This window comes from Nipponia nippon, unplaced genomic scaffold (genome assembly GCF_047370975.1).
Source record: "Nipponia nippon isolate SJK-2023a ecotype South Korea unplaced genomic scaffold, ASM4737097v1 scaffold_4, whole genome shotgun sequence".
NCBI lineage: Eukaryota > Metazoa > Chordata > Aves > Pelecaniformes > Threskiornithidae > Nipponia > Nipponia nippon.
This window is the reverse complement of record NW_028262358.1, coordinates 52,828,043-52,852,429: the sequence shown is the minus strand read 5'-3', so window position 1 is coordinate 52,852,429 and position 24,387 is coordinate 52,828,043. Positions and strand designations below refer to the sequence as shown.

General features: G+C 39.8%; 1 protein-coding gene across 8 annotated transcripts in view; it reads right to left on the bottom strand.

The window, feature by feature from the left end:
- UTRN (utrophin) overlaps positions 1 to 24,387 on the bottom strand; it is a 388,166-nt gene that overhangs the window by 121,095 nt on the left and 242,684 nt on the right. For all 8 annotated transcript variants that reach the window (XM_087773985.1, XM_087773987.1, XM_087773986.1 and 5 more), the window contains 2 exons: positions 11,513 to 11,685; positions 5,568 to 5,724 (listed from right to left, as the gene is read on the bottom strand). In XM_087773985.1, coding sequence (XP_087630111.1) covers positions 5,568 to 5,724; positions 11,513 to 11,685 — 330 coding nt within the window. The remainder of the gene's footprint in view (positions 1 to 5,567; positions 5,725 to 11,512; positions 11,686 to 24,387) is intronic.

The following is a 24,387-nucleotide window of genomic DNA, read 5'->3' as shown; positions in this document are numbered from 1 at the left end:
TCCTTGTACATTACAATTCTTTTGTACAGTCCAATCTCTCTTTTTCACCAATAATCAACATTCAGAATTCTCAAATAGCAGAGCACTTAAAACTTCAAGGGTCCTTAAAAAACTCCCAACCATTACAAGTTTACTTAAGCAGCTCTCAAGCTGTTCAGTAATGTCGACTGACTAGGGGGGAGGCTATTTCTCCTTTTGATAGAGCATATAGTTTTTGAAAACACATCCTTACTTTGAAGAGCCACTTCACAGCAGCATGGTATAGAACGCTCAAGCTCCTGCTTCAATCACGCTCTTGTACATTGGACCAGGTTGCAGCTCTTCCTCTAAGCAAAAGGCTCTATTGATCCTCCTCTTCCACTTTAATTCTCCTTTCTCACCCCCTCACAGCTCACATCTTAGTCAAAAATTAATATTTTAGCAACATAGCTGACCACCTCTATGCAGCACAGATTTTCTGCATGCTTCATGTCTTATGTGATGAGATGCATAACAAATTAATAAAGCCCTTTCTAGACTATAATTAAAAGCATTGAGTAGGGCAGCACTGATATCATAATACTCATCTTTTGATTCTTATAGTTAATAATTCCTAACATGGAAGCAGATTTTAATACAGAAAATATCCAAGAAAAAAATCTAGAATAATTAAGTAGGAATTAATTTAAGAATAAGCCCATTGCCCAAAGTCAGGCAGGTAGACTGAAAGAGCACAAAGAAGTTAAGGCTTGAGAAAATGTTTTTTCCTCACAGACTTTTCCTGCTGGTAAAGAGAACAATGGAAATACAGGCACCCTGAAGGGATAACAACAAGTAGAAAGAGTTTCCAGCCGGCCATGCTAACACTTTTGATAAAGTGGCAATAGCTAAGTAAAACAGAAAGAAATAATTGCAACTTTCAGCATTTGATTACTTTAACAAACCCAATCTGAAACATGAAATACACAGACAGCAACCCCAAAAAGTTTGAAGAGTATCTGAAATATTAATGACCCATCCATAGACATAAAATTACCAATGAAACATTCACAGTTCCTTGGCCAATTCATTCTGAGCTGAAACGAAGCTAAGTTAAGCATCTCTGTGATCCAAGACGCATGCATTATTTAGTATTAGCTAGACATTTGTTCATTTATGCAGACAGATGCCAATAGGATTTATGCAAGAGGGTACCCATTTCTGCTTAATTTGAAATGTCCTATTCTCTCTCTGAAAGCTAAACCACAGTGATTTATATCATTTAGGCAGTCTTTGTATTTTAGCAAAAGCACACTTTCAAAAACCTACAGTCAGGAACTCTTCCAGCGGAAAAGCGAGATACACAGCCCTCAGCACATCTCCAGAGAACAAGGTGTCAGCATCTGCATTGCCTCCTCTTGTACACAGGTGTGACCCTAGGTATTTCCACATGCACAAAACCAGCCCACTGATTTTTCAGGGTACTTTTTGTAGCTTTTCTTTTTCAGCAGAATAAGATATCCACATAAGGGCGGTCTTTTGGGGGTGCGGTGGTATTTTGTTGCTGTTGGGGGTTTTTTTTGGGGGGGGAGGCGGGGGTTGCATGGTTTATGTAGCTGATCAAAATTTGCATCACACACTTTAAAATCCTAAATGAATATTTATAAAGATGACTAGGAAAGAACAGAACAAAAGGGAAAACCTGAGCTGGTAAGGACAAGCAACAGTGAGAAACTGGAATTACAGAAAAAACACTGGCAATAAACTCTGAAAAGGCAGCTGCCTTCACTTTCTTTTCCCTATAAGCCATTCCCTGTGTCAGTACCTTCGCAGATAAGTTTTGTACACTTCAGGAGTGTGAATCACCTCAGCTATAGGTACACTTCATACAGACGACTTTTTAACTTTTAAACTTCCTCTCAGCGTCCCAAAGCATTTGTGAATTTTCCAGTATTCTTAGGACTGCCACCACAGCCCACTCTCAAAGACAAAGATTTTGAGAATAATTAAAATAGGAAATTCATGCTCCCTTACTTAAGCTTCCTCTTGCCCTGCCCCCTGCAAGACACAGAGCACAACTCAACACCCAGACAGGATGTGCTCACCGCTTGACCGTGCTTAGCATTTAGTATGTGATAAGATGATAAACTACTATAGATGATGGAAGTTTGGCTGAACAACACAAAAATCCATCCAAAATTTTTAAGTATTTGCTACATCCTGAAAGATTTCTGTTAATCTGGAAAATATAGGCTAAATCTGTAGCCCTGATAAAGGTGACTAACATTGCTGTGGGTAATGTTTGTTTTTAAAGCATAGGAGAATGATTGATATTTAAACCAAAAACAAGTTTAAAAATCAAATTGCAAACCATTTATGTCCTCCTGTCCAAACAGACCCTCAGCAGCACAAAAACAATGTGACCCAACGCAAACTGTCACATAATACTGCACTTATTTACCTAGCACTGCTGAAGCCAAGCACTGAGTGGGGCAGATCCTAAGAGAGGGAAAGAGCAATAAAATTAGTGCCATTAAGTTGAATCAAACAAGTCATTATTTCATGTATCTGAGGGGGAAAAAAAAGTAGGTTAATAAGGAGAATGATTATTGAATAACTAGAGGCAAAAAGCAATGCTAATACAAGAAGGATTGAGGACCCAGAAAAATAAAGGGCAGGAGGTGAGACTATCATGGGCGCACGTCTTACAGAGCTGAGTCACTATTTCCCCACTTAGATTTTGAAGTACCAGCAAGGACAAGACCAAGTAATCAAGCTGGAAATAAGAGCAAACGGATCACAGAGAAGTGGAGATAAAGTGAGGTATTGAACTGCTCAATTTGCACGAGGACAACTTCAAAGCAACACTCGGATGTCAAACTAAAGGAGAGAGGAGAGCAGAGGCACCCAACCCTTGCTCAGGGAGGCCTGGGGAGAACCTCTTCAAGGCCAGCTGAGGTGGTGCTGCAGAAGCTCAACATGGGATCATAAAAAAAACCAGTTGATTAAAGTAAATCTTACAAAATAACATGAAATGCTTAGAAGGTTTAACATTTGAAAAAACGTGAGCAAAGACACACTTAAAGAAGCACCAGGACAGCCAGTGATGAGAGGTGGAATAAAGGGAGTATCCTTGAGAGTGAGAGAAATCAAATCATATCTCTGCAATATTTATCGATACAGTTGCACCTCAAATCTCCACTGAAAACTTTCAACTTAACACAGGACACATATTCTAAAAGGAGCACCTTAAATGCAAAGCAAGTGACACCAGCCAGTGATACCCCCACAAGGCACAAAGTGACTGACAGCATGGAATCACATGAAGTTATTTTATGAAGAATCCACTGAAAGGGCAGATTTGGCATATGGTTTTGAAAAGGAAAAAAAATAAATAAAAAAATCACAGGCATAAAACTTATGTGTTCCTCAACCAAGGGCATCTTTATTCAACATCCCAACCACACCGACGAATCACTTAACTATGTTGAGGAAGCGGAAGAAGGACCTCCAATGGGGTTTGGGCTTTGTTTTGCCTTTTTTTCCTCCACTTTTCATTTTCTACCTGAAAAAACATAACTTTTCAGCGTGATGTAGTTTATTGGTAAACTGCTAAGAAACAGCAGTGAAGCACTGCCATGGAGAATCGAACCAATGGACAGCCGTGGTCCAGCTCCCCTCCTCTGGCAATGACTAGTGAGCAACACTTCAACAGAAAGTGAAATGCTACATGCGAATAATTCATGTTTGGTGTGACACAGTATCATCACATGATATATGGGAATCTCTTGGTCCCTACCAAAATAACTGTTAGAAAACAATCATCCAGTCATCATCTAAGCAATATCCACAATTGAATACTGTGCTCTTGCTTGCGTAGGTGTACAAAGACCAAAGCGATGCACAGGGTCGCTTTAACTTTGTGCTGTTGCAGACCATTAGTACAGCTCGTCTTAAATACTGGACTGGGACATCTACATCCAATACTCACAGTGACATTGCAAGAATATTGTCTTTCTGAAAAATGAAAGAATAATCTCTAAAAAGCTCCTGAATGCACATAAGACATGAGGTCTTAACCTCAACACATAACAAAATACCAGATATTCTTTAAACATAAGGGCAAGGACTAAACAACCCAGAAGTGGCCTCTCCTTCACACTACTGCAGTTCACTGGTGACCCAAATTAGCCATCCAGCATCATTGTTCCTAAGTTTTTCTACTTCAGAATGATGTATAAGAAGTATCATTTTTATAAATCGATTTGAGATCTTCAAATGAGAGGCACTAGCAGTACTATTTGTTATTATCATACGTATACTATTATCTAGCATGAGACACAAACAAGCCCTTAGAAAATGACCTGTAAAGATCTATCACCTCCCCCGACCTCCTTCAAAACATATTTGGATCTGTTCCAGCCTTTTATTGCTCTTTGGCACTAGTAATCCACCATTTGATCATTATGAAACATTCACAGCAGATGTGCCTACAAACAGAGCATGATGGCTTAAGTGGATAAGAACAGGAAGAGATGAACTCTCAAGAAACAGAGATCCTGAGTTTATGCTAATAACTTTATTTTAAAAGATGAAATTAAGGAGAAACATATGCAGATTTCCTTAAGCTCTTCTATTTTGGATTTAAGTCTCAAAAGTGCTGCTCATGTCAGGCTACTTTTTCTGTAATTCCTCACAGTATTCTAAGTATTACTAAGCGTTTTCCCAAATTCGATTTTTGCCCTCACTAAACACCACAGCAGAAAAAACATCAGTGTTGTGTTGGCAGAGCGGAACACAGTTGTTATGCAATTAGCTACATAAAGCTGCATTTGTTCTCTTTCTCTATTTACACCATACAGAAGAACAAATACAATGATAAGATGGAACCAGCTTTACTAGAATGAATTTGTCCAATGGCAAATACATCCTAATTTGATTACTGATCAGAGTTGGTGAGACAGATGCTACATTCTACATGAATGAAGATATACTGTAGATGCAACAGAGTTTTTTATTGTCAAAAAATACTTCGGAATCAATACCCTATTATGTACAAAACTGGAACAGAACTAGCAAAACCAGAGAGCGGGAATAGCATGTTATAGTTACAACAGTGCAAGGCATAGGTAAGTTTTAGTTCTCCAAAACAGTTTTGAGTCATCTTTGCAGTATAAATCTGCACGGGGTGGGGGCGCTGCTATTACCAGTCAATTTAGTAACATGTAGAAAGCCACTTACATACTTCCACTGAATTTACATTCAACATTGCTTTCACAATTCTTCAGTTCTTACTTTTGTACACCCTCCTTAACTTTGAGTAAAATAGCAGTTCTACCTGGTAGGAATCCAAAAACATCAGGAAACATTAAAAAAAAAAAAGTGTTTGGACTGAACACACGTATCAGAAATCCTTCAGATGAAATTTTATAGAGAGTATCTCAGTTGTGCTTTACTGGGCAAGGTGGGGAAGCAAAAGGGGTGGAGACCTAGAGCTTTTTTTCTAGAAATTAGTCACTAGGAAGTGTTCATCATTTCTCCTATATGCAAATTTTCTTCATTCTACTATTCACAGTAGCGTATTTATCTACAAAACTTATACAACTTACTTTGCAGTGGTCATACTGTTGCTGTAAGGTTGGAACATCCCCTCCAATGGGCATCTGCTTTTTTAGCTCTTCATCTTTTGCATTCAGCCATTTGATTAACTCTTCCAGGGATGTCAGTAATCTGTTCCATTTCTCTGCACTGGCTTCCAAGTGAGCCCTGTGAAACAACATTAAAGCATCTTTAAAGGCCTGAATAGCAAAACCAGCATGGGAATGCAATAAATACATAAAATTGCTCCATCGTTAAGACAGGAGTGTTTCAAGTGTTTAACTGCAAAGTAACTTTGTGCTAGAAAAACCTCTACTTCAAAACAGTTGCACAGCAAATCAAAATAAGGAGAGGAAAAATGGGGGAACACAGACAGATATGTACCTGATGCTTTAACTTATCTAAAACCTTGAACGCTGCATGTCTAAGCAACATAAAGAAATGCTGTGTTTTGCTGTGACTCCACTACCGCGGTGCACGAAGTACAAGCGTCATTTTGTGAGCTAAAGCACTGCAAAACAACTCTCTCATCCCAGGACCTTCACTCTCCAGCAGCAAAAGCACCAAGTTCTCCCAGCAGTGATCAACAGTAAACTGCCTGTGCTGCTGAAAATATCAGTGACACGGATTATTTAATACATCATCTTTAGTCGATGGTGAGTTACTAGAGAATTAACACAGTGAATCTGTCCATCAGTTTAATTGACAAAACCCCCAGATTCCACAATACCCTTCTCTATAATTTTCAAAAATACATTGACTTGATGGCTTCTCCCTGCAGTACCTACACAGCTGCAGGGAAATCTTCGACAGGGACCAGCTACCCTTCTGCTGCGGCAGTTGTTCTATGTTGTGGATTCGTATGAGACCAGCGTGTACTTAGTTTATATCAGTAAACAACAATTTCTTTCTCCACACAGGTGATGGAATAGAACTGTCCTTTTCAGTGCAGTCTGACACCAGCTCTGCACCTTCCTGCCCCACTTCTGACAGATGAGTGAACTGAACTTTACTATTGTTTCCTACCTTTTCCCCTTCCTATTTTGCACATGGTTTTTTAATCTTTTTTTCTGATTCACTGTAACTCACATCTTGAAACTTTCACCTGGCTTCTCTTGTATTATCATCTCAAATGGCATTCAAGTGAACGTTTGGGACTGATGTGACAAGAGTTGGATTGAAGGGGTGATATGCTGCAAGGTTAATTTCAAGGCAAGTTTAGGTTTGCACACACTGCAATCTCCGAGTGATACTAGGATAGAGGAACCAAAAAAGCAGTCAGTAAGAGCGTATGAGGAGGGGAAGATAAAAAGAAAAAAAAAAAAATCACATTTCTGAAAAGGATAAACTAACTACCTTTAGGAAGAGGAACCTATCCTCCTTCACTCCATTCAGGAAAGTGCTTAGGTAACTACTTGGGGAAAAAAAAAAATTGAAGTACTTGCTAGGAGCGATGTTTTACTGCCTATAGTTTTGTGTACCGCTGTTTCTATCGTTCCTTATTGCTCTCACTGATACCTTTCGCTCAACATTGAATTCAAGCCAGCTGCTCATAGCCCAGGCCTAAGCAGCTGAGCCAGCATCCCGCCCTGCAGTGAATTACAGGTGAGCTATTGCATTTGCAATTCTATGCGTACCAGGGAAGAGCATCCTACCGGCCTTGGTTTGCAGACCAGCAGCTCCTGAATGAAACATACTGTCTCAGCTCTCCTGGTCTCTTTTCAGTTCTTTAATACTCACTAACCAGAACCACTTTCAAGGCAACCGACTTGTTCTTCCCCTACGGACGGTATTAACTCTACAGCAAGTTAGTGCACAAGGAACCTGCTTCACAGCTGGAGCACCCACCATAGTTGGCCCCTGAAGCCCCCAGCCACGCACAGGGGCACACTCCCAACAGCACAGGGTGGTCCACGTACAACGTGGTGTGGACTTCTCCTTTTCACAACTAGTTTGATGTCCTGTCAAAAATGCCTTCAGAAATACCAAGCTGCAAAGCATTGCATGTATGTTACCCTCGGGTGCTAGGTATTCAGTACCAGCCCTCCCTTCTGGAATTGAGAACAGAGATATACCCCCTATTAATCAGGCAGAGGATAGACATTGTCCTCTCATCTAAGCCAAGGCAGCCCACATTTGAATTTACATTTTTGCTGTTAGACCCACAGGTTGTTACAAAAATATAGCATCTTTATGAATTTCTAGAAGCAACCACAATTAGAATGTTCATATTTGTAGCTTTTCGTTTCACTTTGACAGTGAACTCTCTATGCATCGTGACTTATTACTGTATCTAGCACTTTTTAAGCAGCTCTCACCTCTAAAAACTGGCACTCTCTGAGGCTTCAGGATTCCGCTCTAATTATTTAGTGGAATTCTTGTATACAAAATGAATTGGAATTTTGTAGGGGGGGAAAAGCCCTACAACTAGTTAAAGGACAATTTAAGGGTGACTCACTGTTAATTTAACATACAGTGCAATAATATTGAAAAAACTAATTTGTTATCAATGTGAATGATGTGGCATATGATACTAGATGAAATGCATTGTAATTTACCACTAATGAGTATCCATGTGCCTGCCAGATTAATGACAGTAGCAAAATATCACTAGCACATGGTTTCAAACTCCAGCGTAAGCTAAACTTGTGGGGGCAGAGCAGTAAGGGGTGGGGAGGAAATGGACTACACTAACAGGGACTTTAAAATTCTTCTCTGAACACAAAGTGAGCTAACCTCTCTCTTGAAAGGTCAAAAAGACATTAAGGGGAAACAAAAATACACAGGGGAAAACATATCGCATCAGCCTAAATTTTTCCTGAATGTTACCCTTCTAATCTTATCAGAAGCAATACTGAAAATAGAAGTGAGATGCAGCAGCAGCTGAAGAGTAGACACAAGCATTCAATTCTCCTGGGGAACGGAGACTTATGCATTCAGTAAACCCCATTCAAAGCAAATGCTGCACAGGAGCAAGGGAACCAAGATATGCTCCAGTTCGCGTTTCAGTGTAAAGTTTTAGTATCATGTTTAAATTTGTCATACAGACATTATCAAAGAGAGCTGATAAACTATGTTGAAGTTCTGACATGTTTCTTGGGTTTCTGTGGTTTCAAAGACAGGATTTCTGGCCTTTGTTTTGGAATTGGTATTTCTACTAATATACAACCTACAAACAAAGCTTCAGGTGTTTGTGCTCATGTGACAAATGAATTGGCAATCTCTAGGGATTCACCAAGTCAAGTGGTGGCTTAAGAATCCACTCTCATAAAAATACAGGTCAGTTACAGATGATTGTTCTGGTTCGAGCGCTGGTTGGAGCAATATTCCCCAGCATCAACCACCTGGTATTCAGAAGCACTCCTAAGGGAATCCTGGATGAATCTGAAAAACACAGATGCTCCCATCCAGCTGACCAGGTTGAGAGCACCCCCGCCTTGACCCAGGCTGAATAAAATCATCTAGAAGAGCAGGAACTCTGACATAACTCCCCTTCTGTTGACCCTGAGAGGCTCTCTTCACAGCTGGAGACCTCCTCAGCTTTTGCTTCTGCTACGGAGGTAACACTTTCCCTGCTGAGCGACAAGGGAACACATGGAATAAAAAGATTGGTGGGTGGTCTAAATATAGAGAATCCTTCTCTGTTTCTCCCATACTTTTACCTCTACCCTCCCCCAAACACTAACACTCTCACACCTCCTGCCCCAGGAGGAAAGAATCTCTCCTAAACAATGGGCTTTAAAAGGCAGACCCCCACAAATCTACAGCTGTGTTTTCTTCCTGGGAATAAGATATTAAAAAGAGAAAAAGAAAGAAGCGTGAATAACTCTACAAGTAATTTCATGGAGAGGTATAGTTCTCTCAGGTGTTGTCATAGTCAATACAAGTACAGGTTTAAGTAGTTTCCATGCATTTAAAAATATGTCACAGGAGTGCTGCTTTTCCAGTTTGGAACTCCATTTAGTTACAGTAGCAAGGAAGTAAAGTCAACACAGTGACTATCACCATCAGCTCTGAGGACTGAAGTGATGAAGAAAAACTCATACTATCCCTAAGGGAGAACAGTGCTTTCAGCAACTAAAAAAAAACCAAACCAAAACCTGAAAAAACAACATAACCAGAATGTACACATAGCTGAAAATATTCTGAAAAACTTAGAGAAACCTTAATTTAGAAGCACTATCCCAAGCTAAAACTCATAACAAAACAATCAGATTTTTCAATCCTCAGTCCTAGCATCTAACACAGATATATGCTGCTCTCACAAGACTCATCCATACAGTTTTGCTTTTCAATTTATCCTTGAAATAAGGTACACCAAGAAAGCAAAAGTTGAAGGCAAACAGCTACAGCAACACACTAACTTCATATCAGTTCTGTGCTTTGTTATTTCCCTATGAAGACTTTCATCACTCTTGCACAAGTCAGAAAAGCAAACTGCAATCAAAGAACAGGGAAAAATACATGAACGCAGAAATACTATGCTCCATTCAGTGACGACTGAAATTTGAGAGGTTAATTTATTTCTCTCGTATTTGCCCTGGTATTCTCTTCCCTGCCTATCTTCTACTTGTAGCTCAGTGACACGTGGCTCTGCAGCATTGCAGGTACCAGAGTAACACAAAATTGCAAACATTAATGCTGCCCAGTGGGACGCACGTGCCACATCTACGCAGAAGTAAAAAGATGGGTCTGTATTCAGAAGAGCCGGTATTCCCACTTTTCTGAGCATTCACTGCACAATCGCTGTCTCTGTATTGCTGCCTTGGAGCTCACAGCTGGCCAGGGTAAACGGCTTGAAGGCCCTTTTCTTTGGCCATCAATTTCTCCCAAATCATGATCAACCCCAGGAAGGGACAAGCAACTGAATTGTTCTTGCTAGAACTCCACAGTTGCTAAGTTGTTATCTTATGAGCATGTTTCTGTCTTTCTCTCACATTGACTTATTTGTGAGCAGAGCTCATAATAGCCCAAGTTTAATAGCTGCTGCATTAAATGGCTTGTGTGGTGGGGTCACTCTCTGCAAGCCCCCCCACTGAACTGCTTGGTTCCTCTGGTTCAAACTCTGCCTGCGGGCTTTGATGGAGCTGATTTACCTGTTACACTTAACTGTTTAGCATGTTGGTGATGCGATAAGCAGAGACGAAAAGTAAATGTCACATTTTCCCTTCTATCTCACTCTTTCAAACTCTTGTGCCTGAATTCCAAGCTCAGCTCATTTTTCTGGCCTTTGGAAAATTCATATGAAGGCTTAACATTGTTATGCTCTATTAAAAGAACAGTTTCCTTTAATCAACAAGCAAGCAGTTGCAATTAAAAGCTCTAGAAATTCCTTTCTATGTAATTCATTTTAATGTGGAATTTTATTCACATTAATGAATATGGTAATATCTGCTTCCCAAATGACATCACAAAGATTTTAACAATGACTACACTTGGACCGTCAGTGAGCTTGGCACTGGTAGGGTCAAAAAATTGTAAAATGCATTCCTTGGTGAATATGTTTCTTAAAACATTTTTAAATTGAATAGTAGCAATAAAAAAAATTTTACTACCAGTATGGATCAAGACACTCAAGGTGCAAGTCCTATCAAATTATTCATTGCAGTGGTAAAAACAAAAACAACAACAAAGCCCTGATTTTTCCTCACAGTAATTGTAGATTCACAGAATTACTTCATTGACATTGCCATCGATTTACAATAAGGAAAGATTCAACACACTTTCAGGAAAATTTAGTACAGATTAGCAAGTTACAACTGCACAGCTCTGGAGAGAGAAGAACAAGTAGTTAAGCCTGCATGGTGAGCAAGCGCACCAAGTTTTTACATTTGCACTCAGGGGTCCTTTACAGAAGAAAATGGAGATTTCACTTCAATGCTGTGGTCACATTTCTGAAGCCTTTTAGAAGAAAGCAACTGTGCCCCATTCGCGTCTTGATGCTTTCATTACTTACCTGATATTAGCCGACTTCGCCTTCAGGTCATTCCAGCGCTGGTTCATGTCATCAAGCCGATGCTGGAGCAGGGCAGCTTCCTCAGAGTTTCCCAAGGCTTTCACCATCTTCTGTCTGTTTCCGTCAATGCTTTTAAAGATGTCATTGTGGGCATCAATCTCAGCTTGGATGTCCTGAAATATCAGCAAGAAAAGTCCAAATGTCTTAGTTCTCTAAATAAAGGAATGGAAAGCTTATTCTCATTAGTACTCCTAAGCACTAGGAAAGAGCACATAGTCTGACTTTCTCGGGTGACTCTGAAAAGAGATACAGAGGGGTAACATCATAAAAGATCTAGCTTTCTTAAGTGTGAGAAAAGGAGCTTGAAAGTCATCCTCAGCTGTGAAATAGGACTTAAAACTATAAACACTAAGTTCTCTGCATGTTTTTGTAGCACTGAAGGTAACTAATTGTCCACTTTCTCCCACACATTTCACACAGTGCAGCATTTGCAAATGCACTAGAAATCGTTTCCTGTTCAGAAATTACACAGATTCAGCCTTAGCTATGTTGTCTCTTTCCTCTTTGAAATAAAACATTGCAGAAACCTTACACAGCCCAGTGAAATTCAAACTCTATGTAGTGCTTTAGGTCATATGCAATGAAAGCTTTTAGCTAAAACCTATGTCCTAACTGCAGCTAAATGACTACAGCTACCATGAGCCCTTTTTTACAATTAAACTACTGTACAGCATGGCCTGCATTATATGGAGAGGTAGACATAAAATAGCAAGATGTATTATAATCTGAATTTCACAGTAAATACTGAAAAGAAAAAGAAATGCTTGTGATTTCAATTCAGCTTACTCATTTCTTCTCTCCTTAGAAATTAAACATATTTTATTCTCTGATCTACCATCTGCCTCAAGAAACACATTACAAATGATGTCTTCATCTAACTGAGCACAGTATTATTTTTAAAACGCATTATAAGAGCATCAAAACTTCCTGCATCACCACCAATGCTTTCTAGCATCCGTACATCCATGTATACCCTAATAGAGCAATGTAAGTGTGTGGAGGGCCAGGAGGTGTACCGGCGTTCTCAATAGGATTAATCAGCAAAGATTGTGACAGGAACTCGATGCAGATGTAAGCAAACTTCTTTTGCAAAGGAAGAAATTCAATAACTGAAATCCCTTAAAGGTTTTTATTCTCCCAGACAACTCCTCAGTAATCTCCATCTGTTCCCAGGAGCAGGAAAGGAGGGGGCCTCCCTATCCTCAAGATGTAGTCCTCCATCTTAGAATGGCTGCTTGCACATCTACAATTGATAGTTGGAAACAGCGAAAAAGTAGCTATGAATTTGAGACAGCACGAAAGCTTTCTTCAGTTAGAGAAGAAAGCAAAAAGAAGTAAGGATACAGCTGAAAAAGTGGGAGGAGGAGAGACATGGAGGGAAGGGGGGAGGTGGCACGAGAGAGAGGGAGGCAAGAATCAGCGATGCTCTGGTTCTCCAGCTGAGCTACTATGTGACTTTGGACAACTACCTGTTCTTTGCCCTGAGTTTCACTACTTCAAAACAGGTAAAAAGACACATTTGCTGTCTTTAAACCATCCTGATAAAAATCACCATTCTGAAAATACATACAAAGCAACAGCAAACCCAAATAAGACAGCATAGTCATCAGTTAACCAAATCAGATGCTTATCTGAAAACATTTGCAGCTCCTGTCCTTACACCTCCAACACACAAGTAGACCCAGTGAAAACCAGCTCAAGTCCACACAGCAGGAGATAAAACCACGAACAGCAGTTACAGTTTCAATTGCTCACTAATCTGTGCTACAAAAGCATGATCATGTCAAATGCATTTCTATGCCTCTTTAAAGTTATAATAGAAAACTTCATTGTTGGAACTCATCTTCCATTCTACAATCACAATATTCATTCTGAAGCTATTGAGAACCTTCATAAAACACTTTAGCTTTTATTATATTTGAGAGGACACTTAAGCATGCACGCTTAAAAATATTTCATTCAAAATGGGTTTGATTCTTGCATTTGCCAGTCATCATGTTACATTGATTAAGGCACAGTAAATCTGCTGTTTGCATTCCTGAGTCCTATCTGTGATGGCCATGTTGTGACAGCTCAGTTCAAAGAATCAACTTTGCTAATTAACTTCTCTTTCTCTTTTCTGATTTCCATTTTCCAGGAAAAAAAGCACTACCAGCTGATGGATAAACCAACAGGACTGATATTAAAGTTAATGAATGCCAGTGCATCACAGCCCTCAAAAAAAAAAAAAAGGGAGAGAAATCCAAACATGTCCCACACCAACGTGCACATGGAAGCAGTGCAGCAGGAAGGTGGGATATAAAAGATGGATAATGGCAACAGGTGGACACATTAAGTTAGTTATTCCCCAATTGATATAAAAGATCTTGAAGATTTTTATTCAGGTATTGTGCTCTGTTGGAAGGCTAACAAGAATGATGGGCTCCCATCTTGTCCTAAGATTGTTGTAATTGGTAGCAATTGGTAGTAATCTCCTTTACTCACTGTGTTATTGTAATCTTTCAATTCTTATGAGATTTGTAAACATGTTGTGGTTGCCCTCCCTTAGAATTTCTTATTTCAAAGTGGGAAGAACTCTATCCATTCTGTACACATCCCAATTCACGTTCATCCTGATCTATTATTTCTCTTTCTCCTGCCTTTTTCTTGGTCACCGATTCTCCATATTCTTCTCCATTGTCCTCTACGTGGCAAAAAGGGATGAAAAAAGTTGATTATCCCTGCTCAGGCCCCAGCTAGGATTAACTCTAATAAGAGTTAATCCAATTTCAATTTTTCAGTACTTTAAAAGCAATTATAAACACTTCCCTATTATCGCATGGAAGCTCCCATATCCAGAGTCACAGGGTCAGCTCACTGGAGGGTACAGGAGAAGAGAGGAAAACAAATTCTGTTGCTTTTGCAACATAAAGAGGGAGACATCACCACGAAACACCATTGTTCTTAGCCCAATGCAAAAGGGACCTGGGCCAGAGCGCTCTTCCAGTGCATGCAAAAGAAAGCAAAGAAAAAAAAAAAAAGGAAAAAAAATAAAGAAAACAAGAAACCTAAAGAAATACACTGCAAACAGAGAAGGACTTCTTGCCAGTAGAAATTCATAGTTCTTAAGCTGTAGTTACACAGCTTTATCAGCTTAATTTTTGGAGGTATTACTATAGAGATGCCATATTTTGCTAATTTTGCAAATATTTATGTGCACATATCAGTTAAACTGGATTGGTAATTTATTGGTATGAGGTCAACAGATCTGTTTACATGCCCAAGCGCTTGTAGGATTAAGGTCCTAAATTAAAAGAAAGCTATTTGAGGAAAGAATTCATCCTATATATAAATCAAGGTGCAAGTTTCAAAGTTTTGAAAGATACAAAAGGAGAAGGAATAACTAGGTTGACATTTATATATCTATTTCACCCTAGCCAGGCTATTAGAAGATTGCCATTTTCCTTAAATTCCTTTTAAGAATTAAGATCAAACTGCTGCCTGTCTTTTCCACTTTGGTCTGGTGATTTCCAAATCCCCTTATCTCCATTCTGAACCTGAGACTTCTTCGCTTCTCTCCCTCTTTACTCCTCTCATGGCGAATGATTTACCTGCAGGATTCAAGCCTTCGTTTTATGCTTAGATCTGATTTTAAAGCTTGTCTCCATAATAAGAAGCCTACTTCTTGCTTTAATTTTAATCAAATACTAAATTATCATATCATGACAACTGAAGAGCACGTGTCTTTAAAGAATGTATAAATATGGTATGTGACACTCAGTAACGCTCTAGATGGCAATTCTGAAAAGGACCCAAAGATGTAGCTGACTCCAGCTGGGAGACTGGGGCAGCCCAAAGGCAGACTGCAGTGACTTGCTGAGGGTAAAAGGAAAAAATATGACAGAGATTTGAACAGAATCAAACTTTGTTACTCCAACTCCAAGGTCACCCAGCAATCAAACTTTTTTTTCTTTTTTCCCCTCCTTACAGACTGCAAGGATATTTTCAACAGTTACAACAGTAGATATAATTGTCCTTTGTAAACTGTTAATCCCTTATAAAGAAAAAAAAATCCTTTAAAAAGCTAGAAAAAAAAACCATCACAACTTTTTTCTGAATGATGAGTCCAGAGGGCTTCTAATTCACTTCGCATCCCCCTAAGCTGTTAGCATATTCACTTCCACTCATGTTTTTTCAGATTTTATTTGTTTATACTGTCTTCATTGGTACATTGCCATTAACATAGGCAAAATATTTTCCTCTTTAAAGGGCCTGAACCCTTCTGTTGAAGATAAAAACATGACTGGTGGAAGAAAACTCCACATTTCCACGCCAAAATTAAAGTGGACGAAACGATGCATTTTATAACACACAAAATGTTACTCTATTCCATTATCTCCATTAAGAAATCTAGAGTACTTGAGCTTTATGATACAAAGATCTAAAACAGGGAAGTTATTTTCTTCTGTAAGGTAAATAAACAGATGTTCCTCTAACATTACAGATTCTATTGTCGAGATCCCTTAATCAAGTTTTTACTACATATGATATGACACAAAACCCAACTTACTCTCTTATGAAAAAAGTCAATAGCATTCTATACCAAATCACGTTACTTCACGGGGTTTTTTAAAACAGTTACATATAGGACTTATCAATGTTTTACTTCAGTATTTTTTAAACCCACTATACACAGCAAAACTCTGTATTACACCTCAATTTTTAACTATGTTTATTAGGAAACAGAATTCCACTGAACTTCTGTAAAGAACTGACCACGAAGCAGTTATGGCACACAAACTACATGTGGTTTGTAAGAAATGGATGTGCAGGTCCAGTGTTGATGCTGTGCCACAAGACTGGCAACATTTTGTGTTGGCACACAGACTGCTACGTGATTTTAATCCCCAGGTACAAGCCCCAGAACAGGCAAACTGTTGTGGCATTTGAACCACATGATGATCTTAAGAGGGGTTAGTGGGGTTGAGGTAGACTCCTCAGGAATGAAAAATAGCTTGAAAAACTGCATTTTCCCCAGCAAAGGTTACCCCTGGGCTTTTTTGCCAGGACAGTTTTGTACTTCTTCCACTCAATACAAATCATGCCTGTGACTGGAATAGGACAGCAGACTTGGTGCAGGTACAGGGAACTGCAAGTCCCACAAAAATGACTGCCCATTGCCTTCACTGACAACGTTCAAGTCAGCAAAGACATAGTTACAGAAATGCTGCAATTGCCTCTTTTAGAGGTCAGGAATAAAGGTGATGACTGCTCACCAAAGTATCCGCAGAAAACTATTCCAGCTGGAACAAAAACATCAGTGCCAACCTAAGGACATAACTGTATGCCACAGACATCAGCCAGAACATCTTTCTTTGAGGTCTCACAGCAGGTAGCAAGGGAATGGATTTTAATTTTTTTTTTTTTTCATAGCAGATTGTTTAGTCTATATTGAACCAGATACATTTTACCTGCTGCTGCCAACTGCCTCTGGGAACACTGCTGTGTCAGATGCTGCCTTTAGCCTCCGCTTCACTCGGAGCTTTTCACTTTTGATGACTCTTAAGGAGGGAGTAAGAATTAGGGCACGATACAGGCGTATGAAAGTGGCCATTGTAAAAGGGAAAGTGGATTTTTATTGATCTCTTCCTTACAAATGCTGGGGGTAGCAAGGAGAGAGGGATACTGTTGTAAAAAAAGACGGTTAAAAAAAGAAAAGTCTCTGAAGAATCCAGGTAGTCATCTCATCCAAGCAGTCTCTCCTCTGGTGTCAGAGGACAGTTGTAACTTTAGAAGGGCTCATCCCATCTGCTGTTTCAGAGGCCTGCAGTGGCATTTGCTGTTAAGTAATCAGTTTATAATTAATTGACATTCAGAAGAGCAGTACACATGCAAAACCCTTGGGCAGAATTGCCATTATCATAAATCCACCAGTGGCAGAAGTGTGTATACAGACAGACATTAAACCTCTCTGAAGTGTCATACAAAGTCCACACTGGATATCGCTACAGCCACTGTGACTATAGTATAAGATCAAAGCAACTCACAAAAGCAATTGGCTTTAGATATGGCAGAAATCTAATTACTACTTAAGCTCTCAGATATTTCAGGAAGAAAAAAAAAAAAACTTTTTTGGGGAAAAACCACTTTGGGATATTTTTCACATCTAATTTTCAAATGCTTGTACTACCAAAAGCCTTGCACCAACACTTCAAGTTTCCAAAAAGTTGTCTTGACTTGCACTTAAACCTAATGGATAGTACCTTAGGGGTTGACATATGGGGTGGGTAAGGATTCATTTTATCACAAGAATGATGATGCTCTTAGGATGGCTGAGAATGCCAGGCTGCCTTCGACAATCTCTGTGGCTCCATCACATGGCATTGACTCAACATCTGAGGGGCATCATAAATCCATTAATACTAGTTCCAGCAGTCACATAATTGCAACTGAACAAAGCCAAAGCGGCCCTGCCCACTCCAGTGTAATGTGACTCTGGTTTTGCATAGGAAGGGAGTGCCGTGCAAGCTTCTGCAAATGCCATCTGGCTTCTGCATTACGAACACAGTAAGAGCACTCGTAATTCTCTCCTTGCAAAATATATTAATGAATCCAGAAAGCTGAAAGTAGCTTGCAAGCCAGGATCACTGTCATAACGCTGTTTCTCCTGGCAGCAAACTCCTCAGTTTGGAAGAACAGGATGGGTGTGTGGGGAATCGTGAGAGGGAAAGATGAAGCAGGGAAGGAGGAGGGGAACTTGCTCAAAAAAAAGAAAAAGAAAACTTGCTAAATAAGCACAGATCAGAATTTGTGGTCGAAGTTCACCAACTAAAATGTTAACTTTCTTCTCCAGCACCAACACATCTTTCTACGTCATGTTACAAATTTCAGCACAGTAGACAACAAAATGACATAGTAAGCTTCCAGCTAAAAAACACAGCAGAGCTGTGAGACCTGTAAGTTTTTTGTTGAGAATTGCTATGATCAATTCCTTTGAGATGAAATAAGACACTGGAATATTCAAAATCACAGGGGAGAGCCTGGAGTTTGCAAACACCAGGGCTTGTGTGGTTCGAAAAACATTAGAAACATCAGTTTCTAAAATTCTGTCTTAACCACGTCATGAAGCATCACAAAGAGTCCAGCATGTGTCCTAATCTTTACAGCCTACGAGCAGCAATTACAAGAGAAGAGTGAAGCCCAGCTGACAGACTGGGAGCAAGAGAGGAGCAAGTGATCTACACAGCGAAGAAATCATGTCACAAATGCTCTCACTGTTACTATTAGCTACTTTTGGAAGAGTCATGCTGGTGGGATACTGAACAGTATCTCTCTCATTAGCTCCGAAGTTTGCTACTGTAGGAAAGTAAAAATACAAGAGTTTAAAAAACCTAACAAATCCAAACCAGTTTACAACAGCCTTCTGAGGATCCAGGCTTATTATGATTTTGAAATTAACCAATATCATTACACCACCCCCACCCCCCCAAAAAAAAAAAGCTTTATTTAATTTTCTGAGATTTTTAGGTTCATTTAGTAATACCCATTATACTACTATTCTGGTGACCAGTGCTGATTTGTATTGGGGGGGGGGGGGGAAGAAACAAAAAACACACACAACAACAAAACCAAACAAAAAACAATACTGAAATTGAGAGCTTTAGGATAGAAAAACACAAAATCAGGCCTTAGCTCTCCTGCTTTGTGACCACAGTATTTATGGGTTTTTATCTTAATGTGTAAATAAACTACTATACTTTGTTACAGACAAACAAACCTTGCAGACATTGTCTTACAGACATTACAGGTCGTGCAGGGCACAGGAAGTTTGTATGGAGAAATGTTAATAAAATAGCGAAAGAAAATATAGTATGCCAAGCCAAACTAACAATGGTTACAAACATATGATCCAGGTTTCATTGGAAGTGCTGACAATTAGATGAAAACAATCTGGTTTTGAACAGTCTCATGTCTCTTGCTAATCAACGCAATCACTGCAAAGCCAAGCCTCCTGCCTCTCAGCATTACTGTTACCAAATATCCTGGTAAAAGAAAGAGTAACTAGCTGGAATAAAAGAAGAACAGATGAAACGATGGGCAAAGTAGTGCATTCATTGGAAATAATTCTACTTATAAAAGCCATCACAAGATCTTCCAATTTGACTAAGATAACATTCAACTAAATTTAACAGCAAACTGCAGAGCGCTTCCTTTACGTCAACAGTGAAGTAAGCTCACAGGCATACTGGAAAGTCCCCTTACGCTCTTGACTTAGCAAAGTCCAAACTTTTCTGTCATGGGGGGGGGGGAAAAGATGACCACAATCAGAGCACATGCTCTAAAACTAATCTTGTAGGACCTGAAATGGGGAAGAGAAGTAGCACTAGACTTCCATATTTGAGAGGGAGTCAAACAGGGGTCACATGAGGACCTTAACAGCAACACAGAAAACCTAAGTTTAACATCAACCTGCCCTTTTTATTGTGTAGTTTTCAAAGGCATAAGCTTTTTCAAAGGCATAAGTATATGGAACTGTGCTTATCATACCTTTTCAAATTTTGTCAGCAGCTCACGTAAGCTGAAGTTCAGGCCAATCATCATTAAGCGTCCCCCGAAGCCTACATTTTCCTGGTACGTCCTCCAAGCCAGGTCTATAGCCTTCAAAAGGTTTATCTCTTTTTCCACCTATACTGTCTCAAAACCCTCTGAGAGCTCCTGCGCGTGCCCCTCTCTCGGGCTGTGTTCCCCCAGGGGCAGTTCAAGCAGCACCATTGTCACAGCCTCCCTGTCCCCGCTCCTTCGGGTGAGCCGCTGATGCTGGGTGATGCTCCGTGCAGGGTTAACCTGGCCCCATGGCGCTGTGGGGATCTCCTCGTCTCCACGCCCAGCCAGGACTGCCTCCAGCTCACCTCGGCAATGGCCTGCAGGCTCCAAGTGCTTCTGGCAGGCCTCAAGCTCAATCTTTGGTCTCAATGACCCCAAGCAAGAGAAGGTGTACTCCGCTGCTATATGATGGATGCAGAGGGTGAGGAGGAGGAGCAAGTCCTTCCATGTTGCTCCATTCAAGGCAAAAAAATACAAAGAAAAAAAAGAAGGAAAAAAGTCCCAAGATTATAGAAAGCACCAAAGGCCAGCTTTTCAGAGAAGTCTAAATGGGAAGAGGCACACTTCAGCCTACGAAATACGGCAATGTGACCGGACAGGAGGCCACCTCTCCTCTCCCTGCCTTCCTCGCAGCTGGCCACCAGCAGGCTGGTGTTGCTATGGCAGTAACCAAGCCACCTCCAACCCTCTTCCCTCCACCCGTTTCGCTTCAGCCAGGGGATGCTGCTCCACGGAACAGCCAAGGCCCATTAAAAGAAATCTAAAGTCATTTCCTTTGTTTAGGCAAAAAAAAAAAAAAAAAAAAAAAAAAAAAGTCTCCAGCAAAGGATCCTGCTGCAACCTCCAAAGCCTTTGCTGGGGATCTCCTCCTTTGGTCCTGTCTGCTCTGACAGCCGTGCGGTAATCTATCGCTGGCATTTGTTTATTATTGTAATCAGCATCCTCCCTTCCAGCAGCCCGGGTGCTGCTCTGAAGCCAAGCACACTCCCCCTTCCTGGAGGCCTTCCCACTGGAAAACCACCGCCACCCCTAAGGCTGCAGAAACCCTGGACCAAAAGCCCTCACTCGCCCCTTTTCCTTCCTCTTGCAAGGAAAGGCAGCTATATAGTCACTGAACAGGTTTTGGAGCTGTAAAAGCAACCAGTGCTCCACAAAGCCTACACGCGCCCGCTGCCGCTCATGTGGGCAGACTCGGCGCAGGCAGATTGTTTTCATATGAGCCTTCGCTCGCCCAGAGGAAACCTGACACCCCATGGGTGGCTACTAGGAAATCGCTCCCTGTCAAACCATTCCCACTGGAAACCCTGTGTGCATGTGAAGGCCTATTTAAGCTACTATTAATGCTTTCCGTACAACCACACATTACTCAACCGCCAAAACGAGCTTCAGTAATAGTTGCCAGCAAGTCAGAAAGCGCATAATTAAAACCAAACCAACAACCCATCACAACTTTCTCCTACAACCATGCTGGGTATCACGTGTTGCTTTTACTTTCTTTGTATTTCACCCAACTATCATATTGAAGTACCAATAAAGCCACCAATGGCAAAACTGTCTTTAAAATTATTCTGAGCTAGTGAGTTATACTGATATCACCAGTATGGGTCAGGATTTTAAAAATAAACTCTGGAGGGGGAAAAAAAAAAATAATATTCGCATTAGCAGGATTTTTGCTTATTTTATTTGTACTTTGGCACCTGTCTGTATGTTTTATGTGGGCATCTTACACAAACTGCAGAAGTGCTTGCAAAATAAACTGAGAAAAGTTTTCCAGAGGCAGCAGAACCAGACCAGCTCTACTGCACAACTGATAGGTCAGCACAAACGGTCTGAATTTATTCCACTCCTTATGGAAGCAAAAAGCCCAGTTATTAATGCAACAGTATCTAAAATCATGTTCAAATACTGTTCTTTTCTAAATTAACCACTTACAGAAGGAAAAAACCCACATTAGCCTGAGAAAGTAAAACTATCCTGCAAGAGATTTAACTACAATTTCTATTGGAGAATCTCTCTTTTCTTCTCCTGCAAGACAGACACAGTTTGGATCCTGATTCCCGTACACACTAAGGCTTCTTTCTGCTGCTCTTGCAGAAAAAACTTGCAAAACAGGAAGAAAACAGCATTTGAATCCAATTCAGAGGTGCTAGTGCATATAAAATGAAAATGGGTGTCAGGCTGGGTTATAATGAGGCTTCATAACTCCAGGACTGTATCCAAATATACAACATTAATTTTATGTTTATTCTCAGACTTCATACTTAGATAACTTGTTTCCCAATTTTTCTGTTGTCATCAAAAAAATCATACATTCTAGATCTTCCAATACTATTAGATGCAAATGTAAATGCCCTCTGAGGTGGATAGGTACCATTTTGCAGAATTCTGTAAAAGGTAATCAAATATATACATATATACACAATGTTGGATCAACGCTTGCAGTAAAGCAGCTTTGAAAATTGTACTGAATAACAACTTTTCAAGTGGCCCTTTCACATGAAAGCACACTGCAGTATTTGAGCAATTCTGATTTCACAGAAGAAAAATAAAGTAACTGAAATAAACTCTACATTGACATATATTTAATATAGCCTCTACAAAGGCAGCAGTTCTGTAAACATGACAATGTTGGATCGCAAGCTCCAGAAACACAAGGTACATTTTAAGACAGCTTTACATTACTTATTACTACTAAAATTTTCCTGATCAGCTTTGTCATAATTTTCCATAAAAATAACTCTACATCCATTATTGGCAATGAAAATGGAATTTTATAATGAAAACTACAGATCACACACAGATGAAATGTTTCAATGCTAGAGTCCAAAGAAATTCACATTCTGAGAGCGTAAGCCCTCATGCAAGTACATGAAAACGAGCAGACCACCAACAGTGCTGTAACAAAGCCTCCTTCCAAAATGCTCTTGTAGATACTAAGATCCACAAATTGGAATTTAAGACACTGGAGAGCAAGGTACTGCTGATGCATTCAAGGCACTGCTGCACATGATCGTGTGCAATGGAACCTCTTGTTACATTTTGGTATTAAAGCAGTTTGGTGCATTTTCTCACGTCTTAAAGAATAACATAAAATTGGATAAAAATAATATAACCAGCTAACGGTACTTCATAGCCATTGGTAATGTTACTAATGGCAGCCTGCAAAATGCAAGGACCATCAACGGAAAAGCACTTTTATCAATGGTAGAAAAAGGAAGGCCAGCACAGCAGCCTGTGACACACAACTATGATCACATTTGCTAGCAACTATTTTTAGGAGAGGGTTCTGAACCGCACGCCCTGCAAATCCAGGTTTAAGAGCCTCACCATTTAGCAAGACACTTAATGCAGGGATTATAAAACTAATAGCAGAATTGTACATTTAAAAACTTAGTAATGTATAGAATCATTTAATCCCCCCCTACTTTTTATCAAGTATAAATCCAGAAGTAACTAAATGTTATGCTACTGCAAGCAAGTGAACCAGCAGAATCAAATGAAACCAAAACTAGGTAAGGAAAAAGAAAATGTTATTCCATTGCCTCTGGAAGGAAAAATATCTGATCAACTTGGAGATGATCTTACACACACCTCTAAAGTTCAATTTCAGAAAAGATAAAAATCTTTCAGACTTTAATCTGCAAAACAAGATTAAGTATGTGCAAAGACACTATAAAGAATTTGCTTCGTACCTGACATGATGTGCAAAAAACGCAAGAAAACTGTCATACTAAGCACAATTTGACTTTGGAATACAAACTAAAGAAAGAAGAAAAGAAGTTTTTCCTAGAAGAAAAATGGAAAAATAAACAGCAGCAAGAACCTTAAGAGTGAATGAACCAGGTTGTTTATACACAGAGCATATTTATATAGATATATATATATCCTACACGACTCACAACAAGAAGTAACAACAAAAAGATAAAAAGAATAGTGTTCCCTTATGCGACTCAGATGTAAAGGACACAGAGGTCAATAGGTGGTTACAGCAAATCAATACATCCTGGTTTCACTCAAGACATGCAGCTTCAGGCAGGAACACAAAAAATTCACTTGTTCAAAAGCACTGTGGTGTTTTCTCCTGCTTTGCAAAATACCCGGTGTCAATCTGATCAGACTAGGAGGGAGAGCTGCCCTCTCCCTTCTACAACAGGTCAGCATTTACAACACAGAGTTAATACATGGCTCCAGCAAGGTCAGTCCTACACTGAGGCTCACTATCAACTGAACCC